Genomic DNA, 17715 nt, shown 5'->3' with positions numbered 1-17715 from the left:
AACGAGTATGGTAGGTCAACAAGAGTTAAAAATAAATTTTAAAAATAAACCTCCTATAATTAGGATTTTATCATTTGGAATTAAAGTGTTAGACTACTTTATAGCCTGGTTACAAATTTTTAAAATTCGTCCCAACACTTCAGGAGCGCCTTGGTGGCTCAGTCAGTTGAGCGACGGACTCCGGCTCGGGTCATGATTTCACGGTTCGTGAGTTCGAGCCCTACGTCGGCTCTATCAGCACAGAGCCCACTTCAGATCCTCTGTCCCCCTCCCACACACGCTCTCAAAAATAAACATTAAAAAATAATAGTTATTCCAACACTTCAATTTCAAATAACAAAATCCTAATTACATAAACAATTGCAGGAGAGAATTTATAACAGATGTGAACAAAGGCGGCTAGCTTGAAGACATTTCCCAGTTGTTTACATCATACTGTTTTTTTTTTTAAATATTTTTTTTTTCAATATTTATTTTTGGGACAGAGAGAGACAGAGCATGAACGGGGGAGGGGCAGAGAGAGAGGGAGACACAGAATCGGAAACAGGCTCCAGGCTCCGAGCCATCAGCCCAGAGCCCGACGCGGGGCTCGAACTCCCGGACCGCGAGATCGTGACCTGGCTGAAGTCGGACGCTCAACCGACTGCACCACCCAGGCGCTCCATACATCATACTGTTTCTTAACGCCCCAAATCCTGAATTACTGAAAATCACCCGGCACCCAAAGTGGCAGGCTTGGACCTCCTGCATCTGGAGTCCTCCAGCCAGAGAAGGGGGTTTTCTTCCTGTGCTATTTCCCCTTCTCCCAACCAACCGCCCTCAGTTTTCACTTGTGTATAGAACACGTAACACAAACCTGCCCGAGCTGCTCCCACAGCCCCCGGAGCCGGTCCGGGCAGGAGACCTCGCCGAGCAGGGGACAGGCTTGAGGCTAGAGCTGCTTTCGCGAGCGCCGAGATGCAAAGTACAAGCGCCACACGCCGAACACATTTCTACAGACTTCAGTTTGGGCGCCGGAAGATTTCCTTCTTCAACCGCCTTAAGTAGCATTTTCAGTCACTTCTAAATATTTCTAGCACATTTCTTATGAGAATTTCCCACAGTAGAAAGCCTAATGTCCCCATTCGTACAGGCCTAGAGAACGGCTAACATGAACGAGCCTGCAATTTAGTTCGGCATCAACATCCGAGCATTAAGACTGGATTTCCAGGACTCCTCACCATTTGCCCCCAGACAGGCCCGTGTCAAATGTGTATTACTAATAAAGTGAAAATTAGAAAATGTCTACCCACAAACCAGTATCTGACGATGGCCTAAGAGGTTTTCAAGACAACAAACATCCTACGCCAAAATTGGAAACACATAAAAAAGCTTGTAAACATTTTCAAGTTCTGAATTGGCAAATGGTATCCCAGCAGCTCTTTTTGACAGACCACCGAAGAGACCTAGTCAGAAAGAAAAAAAAAAATCTGCTAACATAATCCACATGAATTCCACACGACAGAACCACTCAAGTTTTTGCGGGCTGCTCTGGGCACGTGTCTCCAAAAGCTCAATCGATAAACGGCTGTCTGGTCACCTCTCAAGGAAGATACAAATACAAACAGAAATGGTCACGTGTGTTTATTTTCAACTTTTAAAAAGGTATGTCAATTTATATGCAAAGTAGGCGTGATTCCTAGCACCAGACAAAAAGCAGGGTACCTTCTACATGTTTTATATTCGGACACTTCCCCGCTTCACTTAGGAGATGTCCAAGTCACTTAAATGGAGTCTTTGGAATTTCTCTGACCGTGGCGAACCTTTATACAAAGGTTCCCTTCCGTGAACACCGGTACCTTCATTTTAAGTTAACACTAGAACGAAAAATATTTCATAATTTTTTATTGATGGCATTTATCCCATGGTTTAACATGTTAATTATACTGTAATAAACATGGCTTTAATATTAAACTTTTCCTTATTATCCAAAGTCACCACAGTCCATTTCAGTAAATATAAAAATATATGCTTAATACTTTGTACAATACTGGTTTTTGGTCCAAACAAAACTGGATCAGAAAAGCCAATAAATTCACTTTAAGAATCCCCAATTTTTTTTTAAAGATTTCCAAATGGATTTAGGCAACTTTGAATAATGGGATTTACATAATAAAATCTGAGACGAGACTAAACAAAGAACAAATTTTCTAACACAAAATTAAAATTTCAAGTTCACAGATTTATGTTATGCCAAAAAAGTACAGAAACAAAATTGTATTTACACAAGTTTCATAATAAAATAATGAAAAAGGCAAGACAGGTGAGAGTCAGGAGAATGAAAATATAGAAATAGCAGAGAATTATTAAATGGAGAATGAACTAGATCTAGTAAGTCCTTAGCACGGACCATCCTTTCATCAGGCTTCCTCTATCGGAAAATCTTAGTGCACGAGACACCCGACTCACTCCACACATACACCAGCACAAACTCGGCAGAGAAATCACTCACTTCAACACTCTCTAATCTACACGGGGGTCCTCCGATATAATTACAACGTCAGTGCGTTCCATAAACGCGTGTCAACGCACGCGGTGGTGCAGACACAGGGGTTCTTTACAAAGCCATTCGCGGAGCGGGCTCCCTCCCTGGGCCCGGCCAGCCTGCGCCGGGCCAGGGACCAATGCGCCGGGTCAGAGTTTCGCTGAAGAATCAGTCACCGATCTAGCTATGATTTGTTTTAAAACGGGAGTGGGAGAGGTGAGGGCAGGGCTTCTGTAAAGAAAGAAAACAAGGAGGAAAACCCCCAAATTAAAGAAGTCTTGAGGCGGATCTGACGTCAGATAACCCAGCACACAGGACGATCCAGTATCTGGAAAGCAGGGCACCGGCTGCTGTGGAAGTGTTGCGCACAACACCAAAGTGACCTTTATTTCTTGCGCCTGACGGCAGTCTTTATCTTGCGCCCAGAGACTGAAGTTCCAGAAGACGAGAACATATTTTTCCCGTTTGACCTGGGGAAAACAAAAACTTCATTATGTGACAAAGTGCGCGGACAAAACCTCAGAATCCTACTACTCAGGGCTCCCAGTGACTGGGGGGGGGACGACACACTGGTAAACATACTTTGTTATGTCGCTGTCACACACACGCACGCACGCACAGGCACAGACACGTGCTGGCGCGCATACGCAAGCACGCACGCACGCAGCCCCAAGGGGCCAGGCCCTCTTACCCCACGGTGAAGGCCGCCGCGGGATGGCTGAACGGAAAGCCCCCAGAGCCCGAGGGCTGGGCCGCGGCCGCAGGAGCGCTGGGGTTCGCACCGAACGTGAACACTCCCGACGGGTTGTTGTTCGTGAAGTTGAAGTTCGTGGTGCTGCTGCCGAACTGGAAAACTGAAGCTACGACAGTTAAAGCAGAAAAACGTCATTAAGGTGAAAATGCTAGTGGTTCTAGTAAGGACTCCGACCCGGCCACGCACAGCGCGGGAGGGGTTGAGCTCCCTTACTTACATTCGCTTAATAGGAAGAAAACTAGAAGGAAGTGTTTTCTCCACTGACGCACGCTATGGACTCACACGCCCCCTGATAAGTGACCCGACTTCCCTATGACCAAGGAGGAAAGGGTAGAAGAGACTTCTGGACAAAGACAGTAGAATCGACATTTAGCGCCAATTTCTTCACAAATTCACAGATGATGCTAAAATAACAGGAAGGGGGTTTTTAGCAAGATGAGGGAGGAGACGCCAGAAGGCGGACTGGAGCCAAGCACTGAGCTAGCGGCAGGTGCCCACGGGAGCAACTCCTCGGACACGAAACACACCCACGGCCCGGGCGCCAGACGGCCGAGGAAGGGAGGCTGCGGGTGGACTACAACAGGGAAGGCGGGAGATCATCCGTGTGGGCAGCAGACGCCCAGATCTGTCCCGCCCCGGTACAAACAAGAGGCCATTCTCCAGCCCGGCAAGTCTCTAGAGAGGTCTCTGGCCAGGGGTCAGGATGTATCACACAGAAAGGCAAGGACACCCTACAGAAACCAGGGTGAAGGCCGAGAGCTGCGGCCTTGCCCCACGCCCCACCAACCCTGGCCACGGGGAGTACATGTGCCCTCCAGGTAGGAGACTGAATAATCTTCTCTGGGGATTCCAGACCTGCTGACACTAACATCCAGGTCTTCCCAAGTAAACAGGCCAGTCAGATAAACCTACAAGGAAATTCAAGATCTACAAGCCTATCCAAACACAAAGAATTATCAAGTGGTACTTAGGTATCCTACACTAATTAAATTTTGAGTTGAATGGGAACAGGTATTTGCAAACCACATATCTGATAAGAAGCAGGTATCCAGAATATCAAGAGCACCTACAACTCAACGGTCAAAAAACACAAATAACCTGATTTAAAAATGGACAAAAAGCGGGGCGCCTGGGTGCCTCAGTTGGTTAAGCATCCGACTCGTGATTTCAGCTCAGGTCATGATCTCAGGGTTTTGTGAGATCGAGTCCCATGTCAGGCTCTGTGCTGACAGCGTGGAACCTGCTTGGGATTCTCTCTCTCTCTCCCTCTCTCTGCCCCCTCCCTGCTTGTGCTCTCTCAAAATAAATAAACATTAAAACAAAATAGACAAAAACTTGAGCAGACATCTCTAAAGATGATACACAAATAGCCAGCAGGCAAACAAACATTAACATCACTCATCATCAGGAAAAAGCAAATCAAAACCACAGTAAGGTATCACCTCACACCTGTTAGGATGGCTGTCGGCACCAAAAACACAAGAGACAACAAGAGCTGGTGAGCATGTGAAGAAAAGGAACCTGGTGCCCTAACTGATGCGGCCAGTGTGGAAAATATGGAGGTTCCTCAAGAAATTAAAAGTAGAAATACCATATAATCCAGCAATCCCATTCTGGGTATTTATCCAAAAGATTTGGAATCAGAATCTTGAAGAGATACTTGGACTCAGGGGTTCACTGTGGCATTATTTACAATAGCCAACATGTGGAACCCCCCTAACTGTCCACTGATACATGAATAGAGAGTTAAACAATGTACATTACATACAATGGTTATTCGTCCTTTAAAGAAAAAAAAAAAAAAAGAGTATCTTACAATATGCAAAAACATGGACTCTGGAGGACATTATGCTAAGTGAAATAAGCCAGTTCTGCCTGATTTCATTTCTATGAGGTATCTAAAACAGCCAAACCATAGAAGCAGAGAGAGGGATGGTGACTGCTGGGAGACCAAGAGGTAACAATTTTGGAACAAAATCGGAAGGATATAAAGACGCATCCACACAACAAAAAAGAACACTTGGAATTAAAAAGTAATACTAGCAGAAGTAAAATCTCAACAGAAGGAGGAATAAAAGATAGATGGAAGAAATCTTCCCAGAAAGCGCAGAAAGGACAAAAAGAACAGAGGTTAAAGAAGAGTGAGGCACAAGAAAATTCCCAAGAATGAAAGTTCACAAAAGGACAGACTAAATTCCTTACACAATCAGTGGGACAGGCCAAGGAATGGCTTTTTCTTTTTTAAATCTTTTATTTATTTTTGAGAGAGAGAGAGACAAGTGAGAGCAGGGGAGGAACAGAGAGAGAGGGAGACACAGAATCCGAAGCAGGTTCCAGGCTCCAAGCTGTCGGCACAGAGCCCAACGCGGGGCTCGAACCCATGAACCGTGAGATCCTGACCTGAGCTGAAGTCGGACGCTTAACCGACTGAGCCAAACAGGCGCTCCGGAACAGCTTCTTGATAAGTCAGAACACTGGAGGCAAAAGAAAAGATTCTAATGAGATTTCAGAAAGAAGAAATGGTCAAAGAGCAGAGATGAAGAAAGAATTCAAGAGTAACTCTGAGATAGCCAGAAAGTCCATAATGGAGAGATGCCTTCAAAACTATGGAAATTATGTCCAATCTAAATCTGTACTCAACTGAAATCTTACCAAACACAGGGGCATAATGAAAATACTTCCAGAAATGTAAGGTCTCAAAACTTTCTTCCCTGAGGACTTCAGAAATCACTGGAAGAGCTGCTCTATTAAAACAAATAAGACAACACTGACATCATCCAGCAAAGAGATTCTTTTGAGAGGAAGGGTTCCAGAATCTCCAAGAGAAAGGTAAAAAGAGGTGCCGAGACCACAGTTCAACAGTGGGCCTAGAAAGGAGCAGATTAGAAGATTCTGTGGGAGGATTCTGGTGGGAGGAGCAGATAAGTTTCTCTCAGGTACTAAATAGCACACAGCCAATGTATTTGAAAATACTGAGAAGTGACCTAGATGAACAGGAGGAGAGCCAAAGTTGTAACTACTGACAGGTACAAAGACATCAACACAGACGGGGATCATTCGTGCTGTAGAAAACAAAACCCTGTAGAGAGAAGAATAGCAAAGTATATATCACACAGTCTGCACACTCGGGCCACTGATCCAAGGACACAGTGGTCCCCACATCAGGAGGGCTGAGGGAAATGTCACCTGTGTGAAAGAAAGTTAAACTCTCCAACGCCTCACAGTGAGAAGAATCAACTAATCCCAATTAAAATGGGTAATACGTGTCATAGAAGTTCCGCTACCTGTACTACTGACCAAGTATTAATATCCGGAATACATTAATAATTCCTACAAAATAAGCAAAACAATGGAAATGAAAAACAGCCACAAAAATTAAAAAAAAAAAAAACCCTTATTAAAACAATTCACAAAAAATGAAATCAAGTAGAATCCAGACATGAGACTCCTCATACAAGACAGCAGGATGTGAATGTGAACAATCTGCCAGGCCAAACTCGTGTTATGCTGTAACATAGAAGATACGCACACGCACCTCGGAATCCAGCGGCCCCTTTCTCTGTACGTACCCTAGAGAAACACGCACGTGCACCCCGCAGCGTGGGCAGGCACGAGCAGAACGGCATGTCCTCACAGCTAAAAACAGCGGTACATGGATAAATCGCGGTATGTTCATAGACTGATTTACTCTACAGCAATGAAAATGAACAAACTATATGTAATAACATGGATGTGCTTTACAAATAAAGCAAAAGACACAAGAAGCAAAACACTGAATACGGTAAGATTCCATATATATATATATAGTTAAAAATAAGGCAAAATGGTATCTTGTAGAGATTTACGTATCAGTAGTTCACTTTAAAAAACCCCAGGAGGGGCGCCTGGGTGGCGCAGTCGGTTAAGCGTCCGACTTCAGCCAGGTCACGATCTCACGGTCCGTGAGTTCGAGCCCCGCGTCGGGCTCTGGGCTGATGGCTCAGAGCCTGGAGCCTGTTTCTGATTCTGTGTCTCCCTCTCTCTCTGCCCCTCCCCCGTTCATGCTCTGTCTCTCTCTGTCCCAAAAATAAATAAACGTTGAAAAAAAAAAAAAAAAAAAAAAAAAAAAAAAAAAAAAAAAAACCCCAGGAAAGTGATGATCATAAAGGCCAGGACCCATCAGAGCAAGGAAAGAGGCGTGTGATCAAAAAGGGAGACCGGAGGGGCTCCTGGGCGGCGGGCTACACAAGCGTTTTGCTGCAACATCATACTGTTCATTTATGTTTCAGGTTTTTCTACATGAAGTTGTATTTCACAGTGAGAAAAAGACACATCGTGCAATTCTGAGGAAACACATCATAGTACAACGTGATTAGCCAGATTGAAAACAATGCACTTGTTTACATATTGCCAGTCAAGTGTCATCCAACAGAAAGTTCCTGGGACAACGGGGCTGTCCGGTCCCAGGAGAGCACTGCACTTGGGGGCATAACCTCCCACAACGAGGACTAGAAAATATAGCTGGAATCTAGGCTGGAGTGCTCCCAAATTCAGATGGGGAGAAATGGGACTGAATGAATGTCCAATCTACATCAAAGAGTAAGAAATGACTACATTTTAATCACATACAGGAATACCTTCAAGCGCTTACTTTTAACGGTATGAAGTTGAGAATGTTGTTTATATTATAAAGTCCAAACACATACTTCTCTATTCTGCCAAGTATAAATCGTTTAAAAAACTAAGACACACACGTGGCTTCAAAATTCAGAAACCATATTCTATTGGGAGCCACCAGCACCTGGGTACGGATGCAAACTACGTGAACAGCACACACTTACTAGAACTAGGAGCTGCTGCAGAGCCAAATGCAGACTGACTAGGCTGTTGTCCAAACACAGGAGGCTGGCTGCTGCTTGACACTGTCCCAAAAGTGGGTGGCGTGGGCTGAGAAGCGGCAGAAAACAATGCTGCGGAAGATGACAGGGCTCCGAAGCCTGAGGGATTCGGCTGGCTGGCACCTTGACTCTGTCCAAACGTCGGGGTTTGGTTAACACCAAATGCTGGACTGGCAGACGGTGCTGAAGGTCCAGTGCCAAACACGAAGGAGGATCCTAGAGACCCAGAGAAACAATCACGTCACCTAACAGCTACAACCAGATAATCCTTAAGAAAGGTCTAAAAATTTAGCTGCAAACCACGAGCCTCTTTTCCCTTTACCTTGCTGAACAAGTCCCATCAGGGCCAGTTTTCAATAATAATGAAGAATACAATCCCATTATTTAGTAAAGCCATATAGAATTCATATAAACAAGAATTATTAGCCAAGAGTCCCCACCTTCACAGCCAAATTTTGTTAGGTAAAGGGATCCATCCAAGAAGATAACTGATTTTCACCACATATTCAACGCACTGCAGAAATCAGCTAATGTCGTCATCATGTATATATACGTAATGTGGACCTACATCTAATGAAATAGGCCCCAGTGTCTGGTTACTTAACAACCTAACATTTCAAAAAGAACACTTGGAAAATCTAAAGATTACACTCTCGCTGAGATCAGAAAAATCCCTCCTAAGAGTTAATTCTATTAAACCGAACACAGACTGCACGGGATGCCACGCAGTGAACGGCTGCCACACCCGTAACCTTAGGGGGCAGGCGACCTAACTGCACCCGTGCTGTTCTGTGACAACCCGCGACAGGTTACTTGCTAAGAGCAGACAGGATGAAACAATCCAACTACAACCTGTTTTTCTTTTGTAAATAAATGTACCTGCAGAGCTGCATGTGGTGGTAGCTCCAAAATTGAAACCAGAGGTTACAGGATTACTACCGCCGGCCCCTGGACCGAAGACGAACGGGGTGACCGCTGAGCCCGCGCTGGACGTGGCTGCAGGTTTGCTCTCCTGAGAAAACAGCAGAGACTGAGAAGTACTGGCCTCCGCAGAGTTCCCGAAAGCGGAGCTGCTCACAGGGTTGCTGGCCTGTCCAAACACGAAGGCAGCCACCGGCGCACCGGAGGACGCAGTGGAGCTACCGAATATGCCCCCGGCTGCCGAAGTGGCCGGTGCACTTGAATTAGAAGAATTGTTGTTCAAGAAACTGAACACTGGTTTTGCTGCACCTGGATCTGTAAGAGAGAAATAAAGATGCAAACAAAAATCTTTAAGAACAAGGAATCACAGAAAGCCTTTTTCCCTTGCCTACGGTCCACAAATTCACTAGAAAACAGAAACAGTAACTTTTTTATACAAATTCATTCAGCAAATGCACACACTATATTAAATTATGATGTAAGCAAATACATCCATCTTCCCTTTTACGGCTTCTGAAGTTTGTCTTACAGAAGAAGGCAAGCCCTCAGCATTCAGATTAATAAGAATAAAAATATCCCTTAAATTCAACACATCCAACTGAAGACTACGGGTAACAGCTCGGATAGTGGGAGACAACTGTGCTCTTGACTTTGCAATTTATGTTAGCAAAATTATCATTTCTCCAACCAGCAGTCAATTCTCTCTGCAGCATTTACTGACCAGCGCGTCCTTCACTTGCTAATTTGTGACTCCACCTTTACGACACGCTACATTTCTAAGTATGTGCGCATTTGTTTCCTCTATAGCTACTGTTACTAGACTGTTTTAATTATTGTAGCTTTACAGTCTGGTTTGATAGTAAACCTGTTTGTGTGCCTGCCCTTCTCCCCAAAATTTCTTGTGCATTTTCCCTTCCATGTGAATTTTAAAATTACCTTAGCTTGTCACGCTCCACAAAAATTCCTCTACAAACGGAAATTAAGGGGGTGCCTGGGTGGCTCAGTCGGTTAAGCAACCGACTTCGGCTCAGGTCTCGATCTCGCGGTTTGTGAGTTCGAGCCCCGCGTCGGGCTCTGGGCTGACAGCTCAGAGCCTGGAGCTGCTTCGGATTCTGCGTCTCCCTCTCTCTCTGCCCCTCCCCTGCTCACGTTCTGTCTCTGTCTCTCAACAACAAATAAACGTTAAGAAAAAGAAACGGAAATCAAGGCTTCCAGTTATGGAATGAGCAAGTCACCGGGATAAAAGGGAGCGTGCAGGGAAGACAGTCTACGGCACTGTAACAGTGTTGTGTGGTCACAGACGGCAGTTACACTTGTGGTGAGCACAGCAAATGCACAGCGCTGGGGCATCCCTGAGTTGTACACTCGAAACTAAAGTAATGCTGTGTGTCAACTACACTTCAACTAAACACAAAAAACCAAATTATCTTGGGGGAGCTGGGCAGGAGACTATTCTCACTCAGGAACAGGTATTAATAAATAGGTCTTTTCTGTTCTTTTAATTATTTAGCCTGTTACAAGTTCTGTTGCTGTTATAAAACACAAATTAAAGATGTTAGAAAATACAAGTGACATTTGTCCAACTATTTATTGCTGATTCAGAGGAAAGCTACTGGTTTTTATATGGTGATCCTGAAACCACCCACTTTACTGAAGACATTTTTTTCAACTGTTCCAATACTGTCTCAGTTCCAATACTGTCTACTGGACAGGGCTGGCCATAATATGAAACGGGCATTAGTATGATTTACAGACAATGGAACAAGTTGGTTCACTTTCAAGTTGGTTAATGAGAGGTTAAGAGTGTCTATTTCAATGGAAAGAGTATAGTAACACCATAATTATATCCGATTAGACCTGATCTTATTTTTATTCCTTTCCAAATCATATATAATTTAGTTTTTATTTTTTTGGAGAGTGTTTTGAATTTCCAAACAGACAATAGACACAAACTGCTCACACCTACTCACTGAATTCCATTCTCCCCGCACCCCCACCCCCCCACCCCGGTCAGGTTAATTTTTCATCTTGCTCCCAATATATTATTCAGAAGTGTTCATGGGTGTTCAATTCTTATTTTTTTGTTTGCCTGAAAACATCTCTATTTTGCCCTCACGTTCGACCAAATTTGGCTGGATATAAAATTGTAGGATCAAGACCATTTTCTTTTTTGACATTTATTTATTGTTGAAAGACAGAGAGAGACAGAGCACAAGCAGGGGAGGGGCAGAGAGGGAGACACAGAATCCTAAGCAGGGTCCAGGCTCTGAGCTGTCAGCAAAGCCCAACACGGGGCTCAAAATCACGAAATGCGAGATGACCTGAGCCGAAGTCGGATGCTTAACCGACTGAGCCACCCAGGTACCCAAGACCATTTTCACGGGGCACCTGGGTGGCTCAGTCGGTTGAGCGGCCGACTGTTGATCTCAGCTCAGGTCATGGTCTCATGGTTGTGAGATCAAGCCTTGCACTGGGCTCTGGGCTGGGCATGGAGCCTGCTTAAGATTCTCTCTCTCCCTCTCTCTCTGCCCCTCCCCTGCTTGTGCTCGCACTAGCACGTGCTCTCTCTCTAGAAAATAAAAAGACCGTTTTCACTTTGAGGACAGTGCTCCACTGTTTTAAGCATATGATGTTACAAATTAGAAGTGTGATGCTAACCTGATACTTGTTTATTTGTGGCAAACAGCTTTCCTCTCTTAGAGAGCATTCAGGATTTTGGCCTTGGTGTCCTGTAATTTCACTGGTCTTTGCCAGTGAGTGGGCCATTTCCATTTTTAAGGCCAGGGTCTTGCTCTACAGGGAGGAAATACTCTTCCGTCACTGCTTTGCTCTCTCCTCTGCCCTGTCCTCTTCTTCTAAGCACTCTTCTTGCAATGGCCTGAGAACCAGCTGGACTCCATTCTCTCTACACTTCGGCATGGGCTCTGGGAAATCCCAGTTCACCAATCTATCATCTGTGTTTCTTCTGCTGCTCAGCCCACAGAACGATTTTATTTCACCAAGCACGTGTTTAAGTTTTAAAAAAATGCTACTTCATTTTCTCTTCAGGATTTTAGTTTTCATAATCGCCTCTGTTTCAGAGATTAACTCTATTTGTGGTCTATGCTCCTTGGACGCCTGATGATGACTGGGTAACTCTATTTGTGAACGAACGCCTGCACAGAAAGATTTAGTTAGAAAATATTTCACGAGCTGACAAAAGAAGGCCTACTTTCCTGAGCAGTATGCCAGTTCTGATTGTCAAAGCTCAAACAGAAGGGAGAAACACGGACAGATGGGAAATGCTGGGGGCTCTCCATCAGCGGTGTATTTCTCAGAATCAGATCTGTAGGTAACATCATTGCATCATAAGGGTTCGGAGCAGTGAACGCTGCAAATCCTAGGCTCCTTCCCAGAGAGTCTTTATTGGTCTCTCTCAACTATGTCCAGTGTACACCATTCCCTGACCTGCTGCATTTGTCCAGATACCAGAGGTGCCTTGTAAAAAAAAAAAAAAAAAAAGAAGGAAAGAAAAGTGTTTAATACTTACCAGTCGTGGTATTGGTTTGAGACCCAAATGCGAACGCGGCCTTCGTAGGCTGTTCCGATTCCTTCTCAGATGGTTTTGCCACACTGAAACTAAAGGTGGCCTTTGCAGAACTCTCATCTTTGGTTTGCTCTGAATTCCCAAAGGAAAACACTGGCTGACACTTGGGCTCCTCACTGTCCGCTTTCTTCCCAAACACCAGAGAAGTAGAAGTGACCGGCTCTTGCTGTTTCTCTTCTGTCCTTCCCAAAACGAACAAAGAGGCAGATGGCACAGGGGCAGGCTCCGTGCCACCAAAAGTGAACCCTCCCTTGGTGGCGGGCGTGTCTTCTTTGTTTGCTTCTGACGTCTTCCCTGTGAACGGAGCCACCGAAACGCTCTTGGCTCCTATGGCTCCAAAGCTGAAGCTGCTCTTGTTCTCAGCGGTCACCCCGGTGATGGCAGCAGCAGGTGCCGGGTTAATGACACCTGTACCAAAGCTAAAGCCTGTAGATGAAGATTTAGGGAGCTCCTCTTTCTTCTCTTGCTGCCCAAGATTAGACACCCCAAACTGAAACGGAGCTAACGATGCCGTATTGCTTAAACCTGAAGAGAGTCCGAACTTAAAACCATTATCGTTCTTGTTGTCCTTTTTAGCTTCTTCAGGCTTGGACTCGGACGAAACTCCAAACTTAAAATCTCCTATTGGTTTTGAAAATTTAAAGCCTTCACTCATGGAGTTTGGAGACTCAGAATCTGAAGACACACCTATTTTGAAGCCTCCCTGCTCTCCAAATTTAAAATCTCCAGTGCTTGTTAAAGTCTGAGAAGGCCCAGAAGACGATGACGGGAGACCAAATTTGAAGGATGAGGCAGCTGGGTTCGGAGACGGGGAAGACGTGCCAAAGCCTTCAAAATATAAAAGACACCGAATTAATGCTATCCTCTCAAACAAAATGTACACCTGAAACAGAAAGAGAGACACAGGAATAACTTCGAAAAGGCCTATGGTGAAGAGTGTGAGGAAGTGGCAGTGAACGCCAACTAGTTGCCTAGTATTCAGCGTACGAATCACACCTCAATCCCCACAACCACACTGACATGCCACTTATCACCTGGGACACTGGCAGAGATCACATAAATTTGGTAAGACAGTAATGGCAAGGGGTCTAGGGAAAAAGAGACACTTTATAGATTACAGGTGGATGTGTAAAATAGCATGAAATTTGTGGAAGGCAACTGTCAATATTTACCAAAATTTCCAAACACATGAATCCTCTGACCCAGCAATTCTAGGGCTATGTCTTTTTTTTTTTTTTTTTTTTTTTAATTTATTCATTTACTTCCTTAAGAAAGGCAGACAGCCACACACGGCACCTCATCTGGATGTGCCTGGAGTCTTGGAAGCTTGACTACCCTACATTCTGCAGGGAGCTCTCCTGGAGAGCTTGTCTGGAGGCTCTAGGAGGGGAGTGCAGCTACTTCTACACTTCTGCCTGAGCAACAGTCAGTCCCCCTCTGTCATGCAAGGTCATCCTCTTGGGCCCGGTGCACAGCTTCAGGAGGGAACCCACATGGAGCCGTGAGGGAGGAAGGGGACACCAGCCTAGCCAGCCACATGGGCCAAATCAACCCTGGAGATCACTCGGAGTGACAGATGTCACAGCCAGATCACTCTCACATCCTAAGTCTTTATTATTTTTTTTATAGAATAAAATCTATCGTCGAATTGGTTTCCATACAATATCCAGTGCTCATCCCAACAGGTGGCCTCCTCAGTGCCCATCACCCACTTTCCCCTCTCCCCCAGCTCCCGTCAACCCTCACTTTGTTCTCAGTATTTAAGAATCTCTTATGGTTTGCCTCCCTATCTGTAACTTTCCCCCCCTTTTCCCTCCCCCATGGTCTTCTGTTAAATAAGTCTTTATTTTAAAGAAACTCAAAGACACATAAAATGCCATATGCAATCCCAGCAGCTATAAATGAAGAATAAAGAACAAAGGTGTGCCCAAGCTAATCTGTGATAAAATCAAGGGGGCAGAAGGGCAGTATGATCTACATTTTCTAAAACAGACAGAAATAAAAATATATAGAATTTGCTTATCATGTGCATAAATAAACTATGGAAAAGTTGTAAGGAACTAACCACAGTTATTACTGTTGGTAGGGGAGGAAGGATGGAAAATGAACCAATGGGGACAAGAGATAAACTTTTCTCTGTGAATCCTGTCATAACTGGAGTTTGAAATCTTGTAAATGGACTACTAATCAAAAATTTTTAAAAAGACTTTAGCATCAAAGAACCAGAAGAACTGCATAAGCAGAAGCTCACACTATATTGACAAGATCAAAGTCTTGGTTTCATAATGCTTTTTTGTAGCTGAGTAAACTAGAAACGCAGTACTTGACTGATGAGCTCAAAACAGATACAATTCGTGTGCCAAGATATTTACCCCTCCTTCTGCTTACCCACGTATAAATAAGACCAATGACAGCCAAACTTTACAAGCCCTCAGACCTGTAGACCTTCCCCTCTTTAATGATGATACATCCCCTTCTTTTGCTAAGAAACGTAACTGAAAATTATCAGAATCTCAGGAGAGAGCGGCCTATCCACAAGGTCTCTAAATACCTTAAGCGATACTTCTTTAGACAGGAAGTTAAAAATGAAGGTGCTGAAGACAATTAACTCATTATCACCTCTGCCTCAAAGGGACAGATTTAAAGGGAAGCTGATTACTGTGCTGCAGGTAGAGAACATGGGAAAAGGACCACGAGGTTAACGACCTCAAGTGGGCTGGAAGTAGGGATCTTCTACCACACCCAAATGCAGTGTTTTTCAAACCAGTTGTGACTCACTGTCATGCAATTTTATGGGTTATAACCAGTAATTTTCTTCTAAATGAAAAAAGAAGAGAAACAGGGTGACTTAAACATACTAAAGAGTAAGAATTGACTTGTAAAACTTCTTTTCAATCATACAAACACCCTGTGCATGAGAGGGGGTCACAATGTAAAAGTTTAATGATTGGTTTCCAGTTAAAAAGTTTGAAAGCCACTAGTCCACAGAATGGTTCCGAGCAGATAAAGCTTGGCATTCTTTTTTAATGCCCTCACAGACTAACCTTCGAGGCCTATTCCCTTACGGATTAAACTCTTTCTCCCCTCTCCCTGACTGTTCCTTCAGATCTAAAATCTCTTCTCTTTCCCAGCTTTTATCAAGATTTTGACTGAAATGTACCTCATGTGAAGTATGAAATAAATCATTAATGACTACGAAGACAAAAAATTTGACCTCCATAGACAGTCTTAGCATAAATTATTTTCAGAGGTTCCTCCTTTATATTTACAGAACAAAATATGAAGAGAGCTCTTTTTCTGGGACATACCCTGGGAAACCAAATCCCACATCCAGAGTACTTACAATAAGGCTCTAGGGGTGTAAATTCCCAGATAAGAGGAAATTCATCTAGATGCCAAACTGGTTAACAATGAAAAACAAGTAACTGAAACTCTCTCAGATTCAACTACACAAGAGAGAAGTTCCTCACCCAGCTGCAGAGAAGATACCTCACTGCTGGCCAGTCTAATAATCTAACTTTACAGTAACTCGGACACAGATGTGAGGTCAAAATGTCCAAAACAATACCTTATTTTACATGCATTTTCAGTAAGAGAAGGAACAATTTTTAAACTAAAGCTGTTTGCAAATATTTCACTTTAAAATGATGATACGAGGGGTGCCTGGGTGGCTCAGTCAGTTGAGCATCCGACTTCAGCTCAGGTCATGATCTCACGGTCTCTGAGTTCGAGCCCCGCATCAGGCTCTGTACGGACAGCTCAGAGCCTGGAGCCTGTTTCAGATTCTGTGTCTCCCTCTCTCTCCTCCCCTGCTCATGCTCTGTCTCTCTCTTCTTAAAAATAAATAAACAATGGGGCGCCTAGGTGGCGCAGTCGGTTAGGCGTCCGACTTCAGCCAGGTCACGATCTCGCGGTCCGTGAGTTCGAGCCCCGCGTCAGGCTCTGGGCTGATGGCTCAGAGCCTGGAGCCTGTTTCCGATTCTGTGTCTCCCTCTCTCTCTGCCCCTCCCCCGTTCAGGCTCTGTCTCTCTCTGTCCCAAAAATGAATAAACGTTGAAAAAAAAAAAAATTAAAAAAAAAAAAAATAAACAAACATTAATAAATAAAATGATGATACAAGGAGGCACTTCACCCAGGCCTTACCTTTGAACTCAGACTTTGTGCCTGGCTTTGCACTTTCGCATGCTATGCATTTGGTAGAGTCGGCTTTATTTTGCACTAGGCACACTTCACAGTCCCAGCTTCCCTCTGGTTTCTTGAACTTGTCTAACCCAAGGCAGCTTCCAGAAGACAGAGAGGCAGGGACGGGGCTGCTACTTGAAGCAGGTACTGAACTTCCTAAAAAAAAAAAATGAGGAAACACATAAAATTTCCAGTCCATGTTATGTCATGTTATGTCAATATCTTAAGACACCACTGGGGCGCCTGGGTGGCTCAGTCGATTAAGCGTCCGACTTCAGCCAGGTCACGATCTCGCGGTCTGGGAGTTCGAGCCCCACGTCAGGCTCTGGGCTGATGGCTCAGAGCCTGGAGCCTGTTTTCGATTCTGTGTCTCCCTCTCTCTCTGCCCCTCCCCCGTTCATGCTCTGTCTCTCTCTGTCTCAAAAATAAATAAACGTTAAAAAAAAAAAAAATTAAAAAAAAAGAAAAAGACACCACTAAGTCTAAGTGTTCAATTAGTGTTTCCTATTAAGACAGATAAAATGCCAGAAATATAAACTTCACATTGTTAAAAACAGTACAGACATCTCAGATTTCTTTTAATCTTATAAACAAGCAGCTTACGCTCACCCGGCCTAGTGACCACTCTCTTCTTAATCTGAGGTCTGAATAATCATGGTTTAAAAAAAATTATCAGGACCACAAATCAGAACCTAAAAAACTAAAATGTTCTTGGAGCTCCCGGGGGGCTCAGTCAATTAAGTGTTTGACTTTGGCTCAAGTCATGATCTCATAGTTTGTGGGTTCAAGCCCTACATCGGGCTCTGTGCTGACAGCTCAGAGCCTGGAGCCTGCTTCGGATTCTGTGTCTCCCTCTCTCTCTCTCTGCCCC

At 44.3% G+C, this 17715-nt stretch overlaps 1 protein-coding gene across 5 annotated transcripts in view; it reads right to left on the bottom strand.

Annotated features, from left to right (window-relative positions):
* Window positions 1-1608: 1608 nt before the first annotated feature.
* The window catches only part of NUP153 (nucleoporin 153), an 88334-nt gene continuing 72227 nt past the window's right edge, over window positions 1609-17715 (bottom strand). For 4 of the 5 annotated variants that reach the window (XM_047860265.1, XM_047860264.1, XM_047860263.1 and 1 more), the window contains 6 exons: window positions 16806-17000; window positions 12606-13490; window positions 9035-9391; window positions 8099-8371; window positions 3216-3384; window positions 1609-2994 (listed from right to left, as the gene is read on the bottom strand). In XM_047860265.1, coding sequence (XP_047716221.1) covers window positions 2910-2994; window positions 3216-3384; window positions 8099-8371; window positions 9035-9391; window positions 12606-13490; window positions 16806-17000 — 1964 coding nt within the window. In that variant the 3' untranslated portion in view covers window positions 1609-2909. Of the gene's footprint in view, window positions 2995-3215; window positions 3385-8098; window positions 8372-9034; window positions 9392-11782; window positions 12232-12605; window positions 13491-16805; window positions 17001-17715 lie in introns of those variants that run through there. The other variant, XM_047860267.1, reaches the window with a different exon arrangement.

The sequence above is a fragment of the Prionailurus viverrinus genome, chromosome B2 (assembly GCF_022837055.1).
Source record: "Prionailurus viverrinus isolate Anna chromosome B2, UM_Priviv_1.0, whole genome shotgun sequence".
Classification (NCBI taxonomy): domain Eukaryota; kingdom Metazoa; phylum Chordata; class Mammalia; order Carnivora; family Felidae; genus Prionailurus; species Prionailurus viverrinus.
This window is presented reverse-complemented; position numbering and strand designations above follow the sequence as displayed.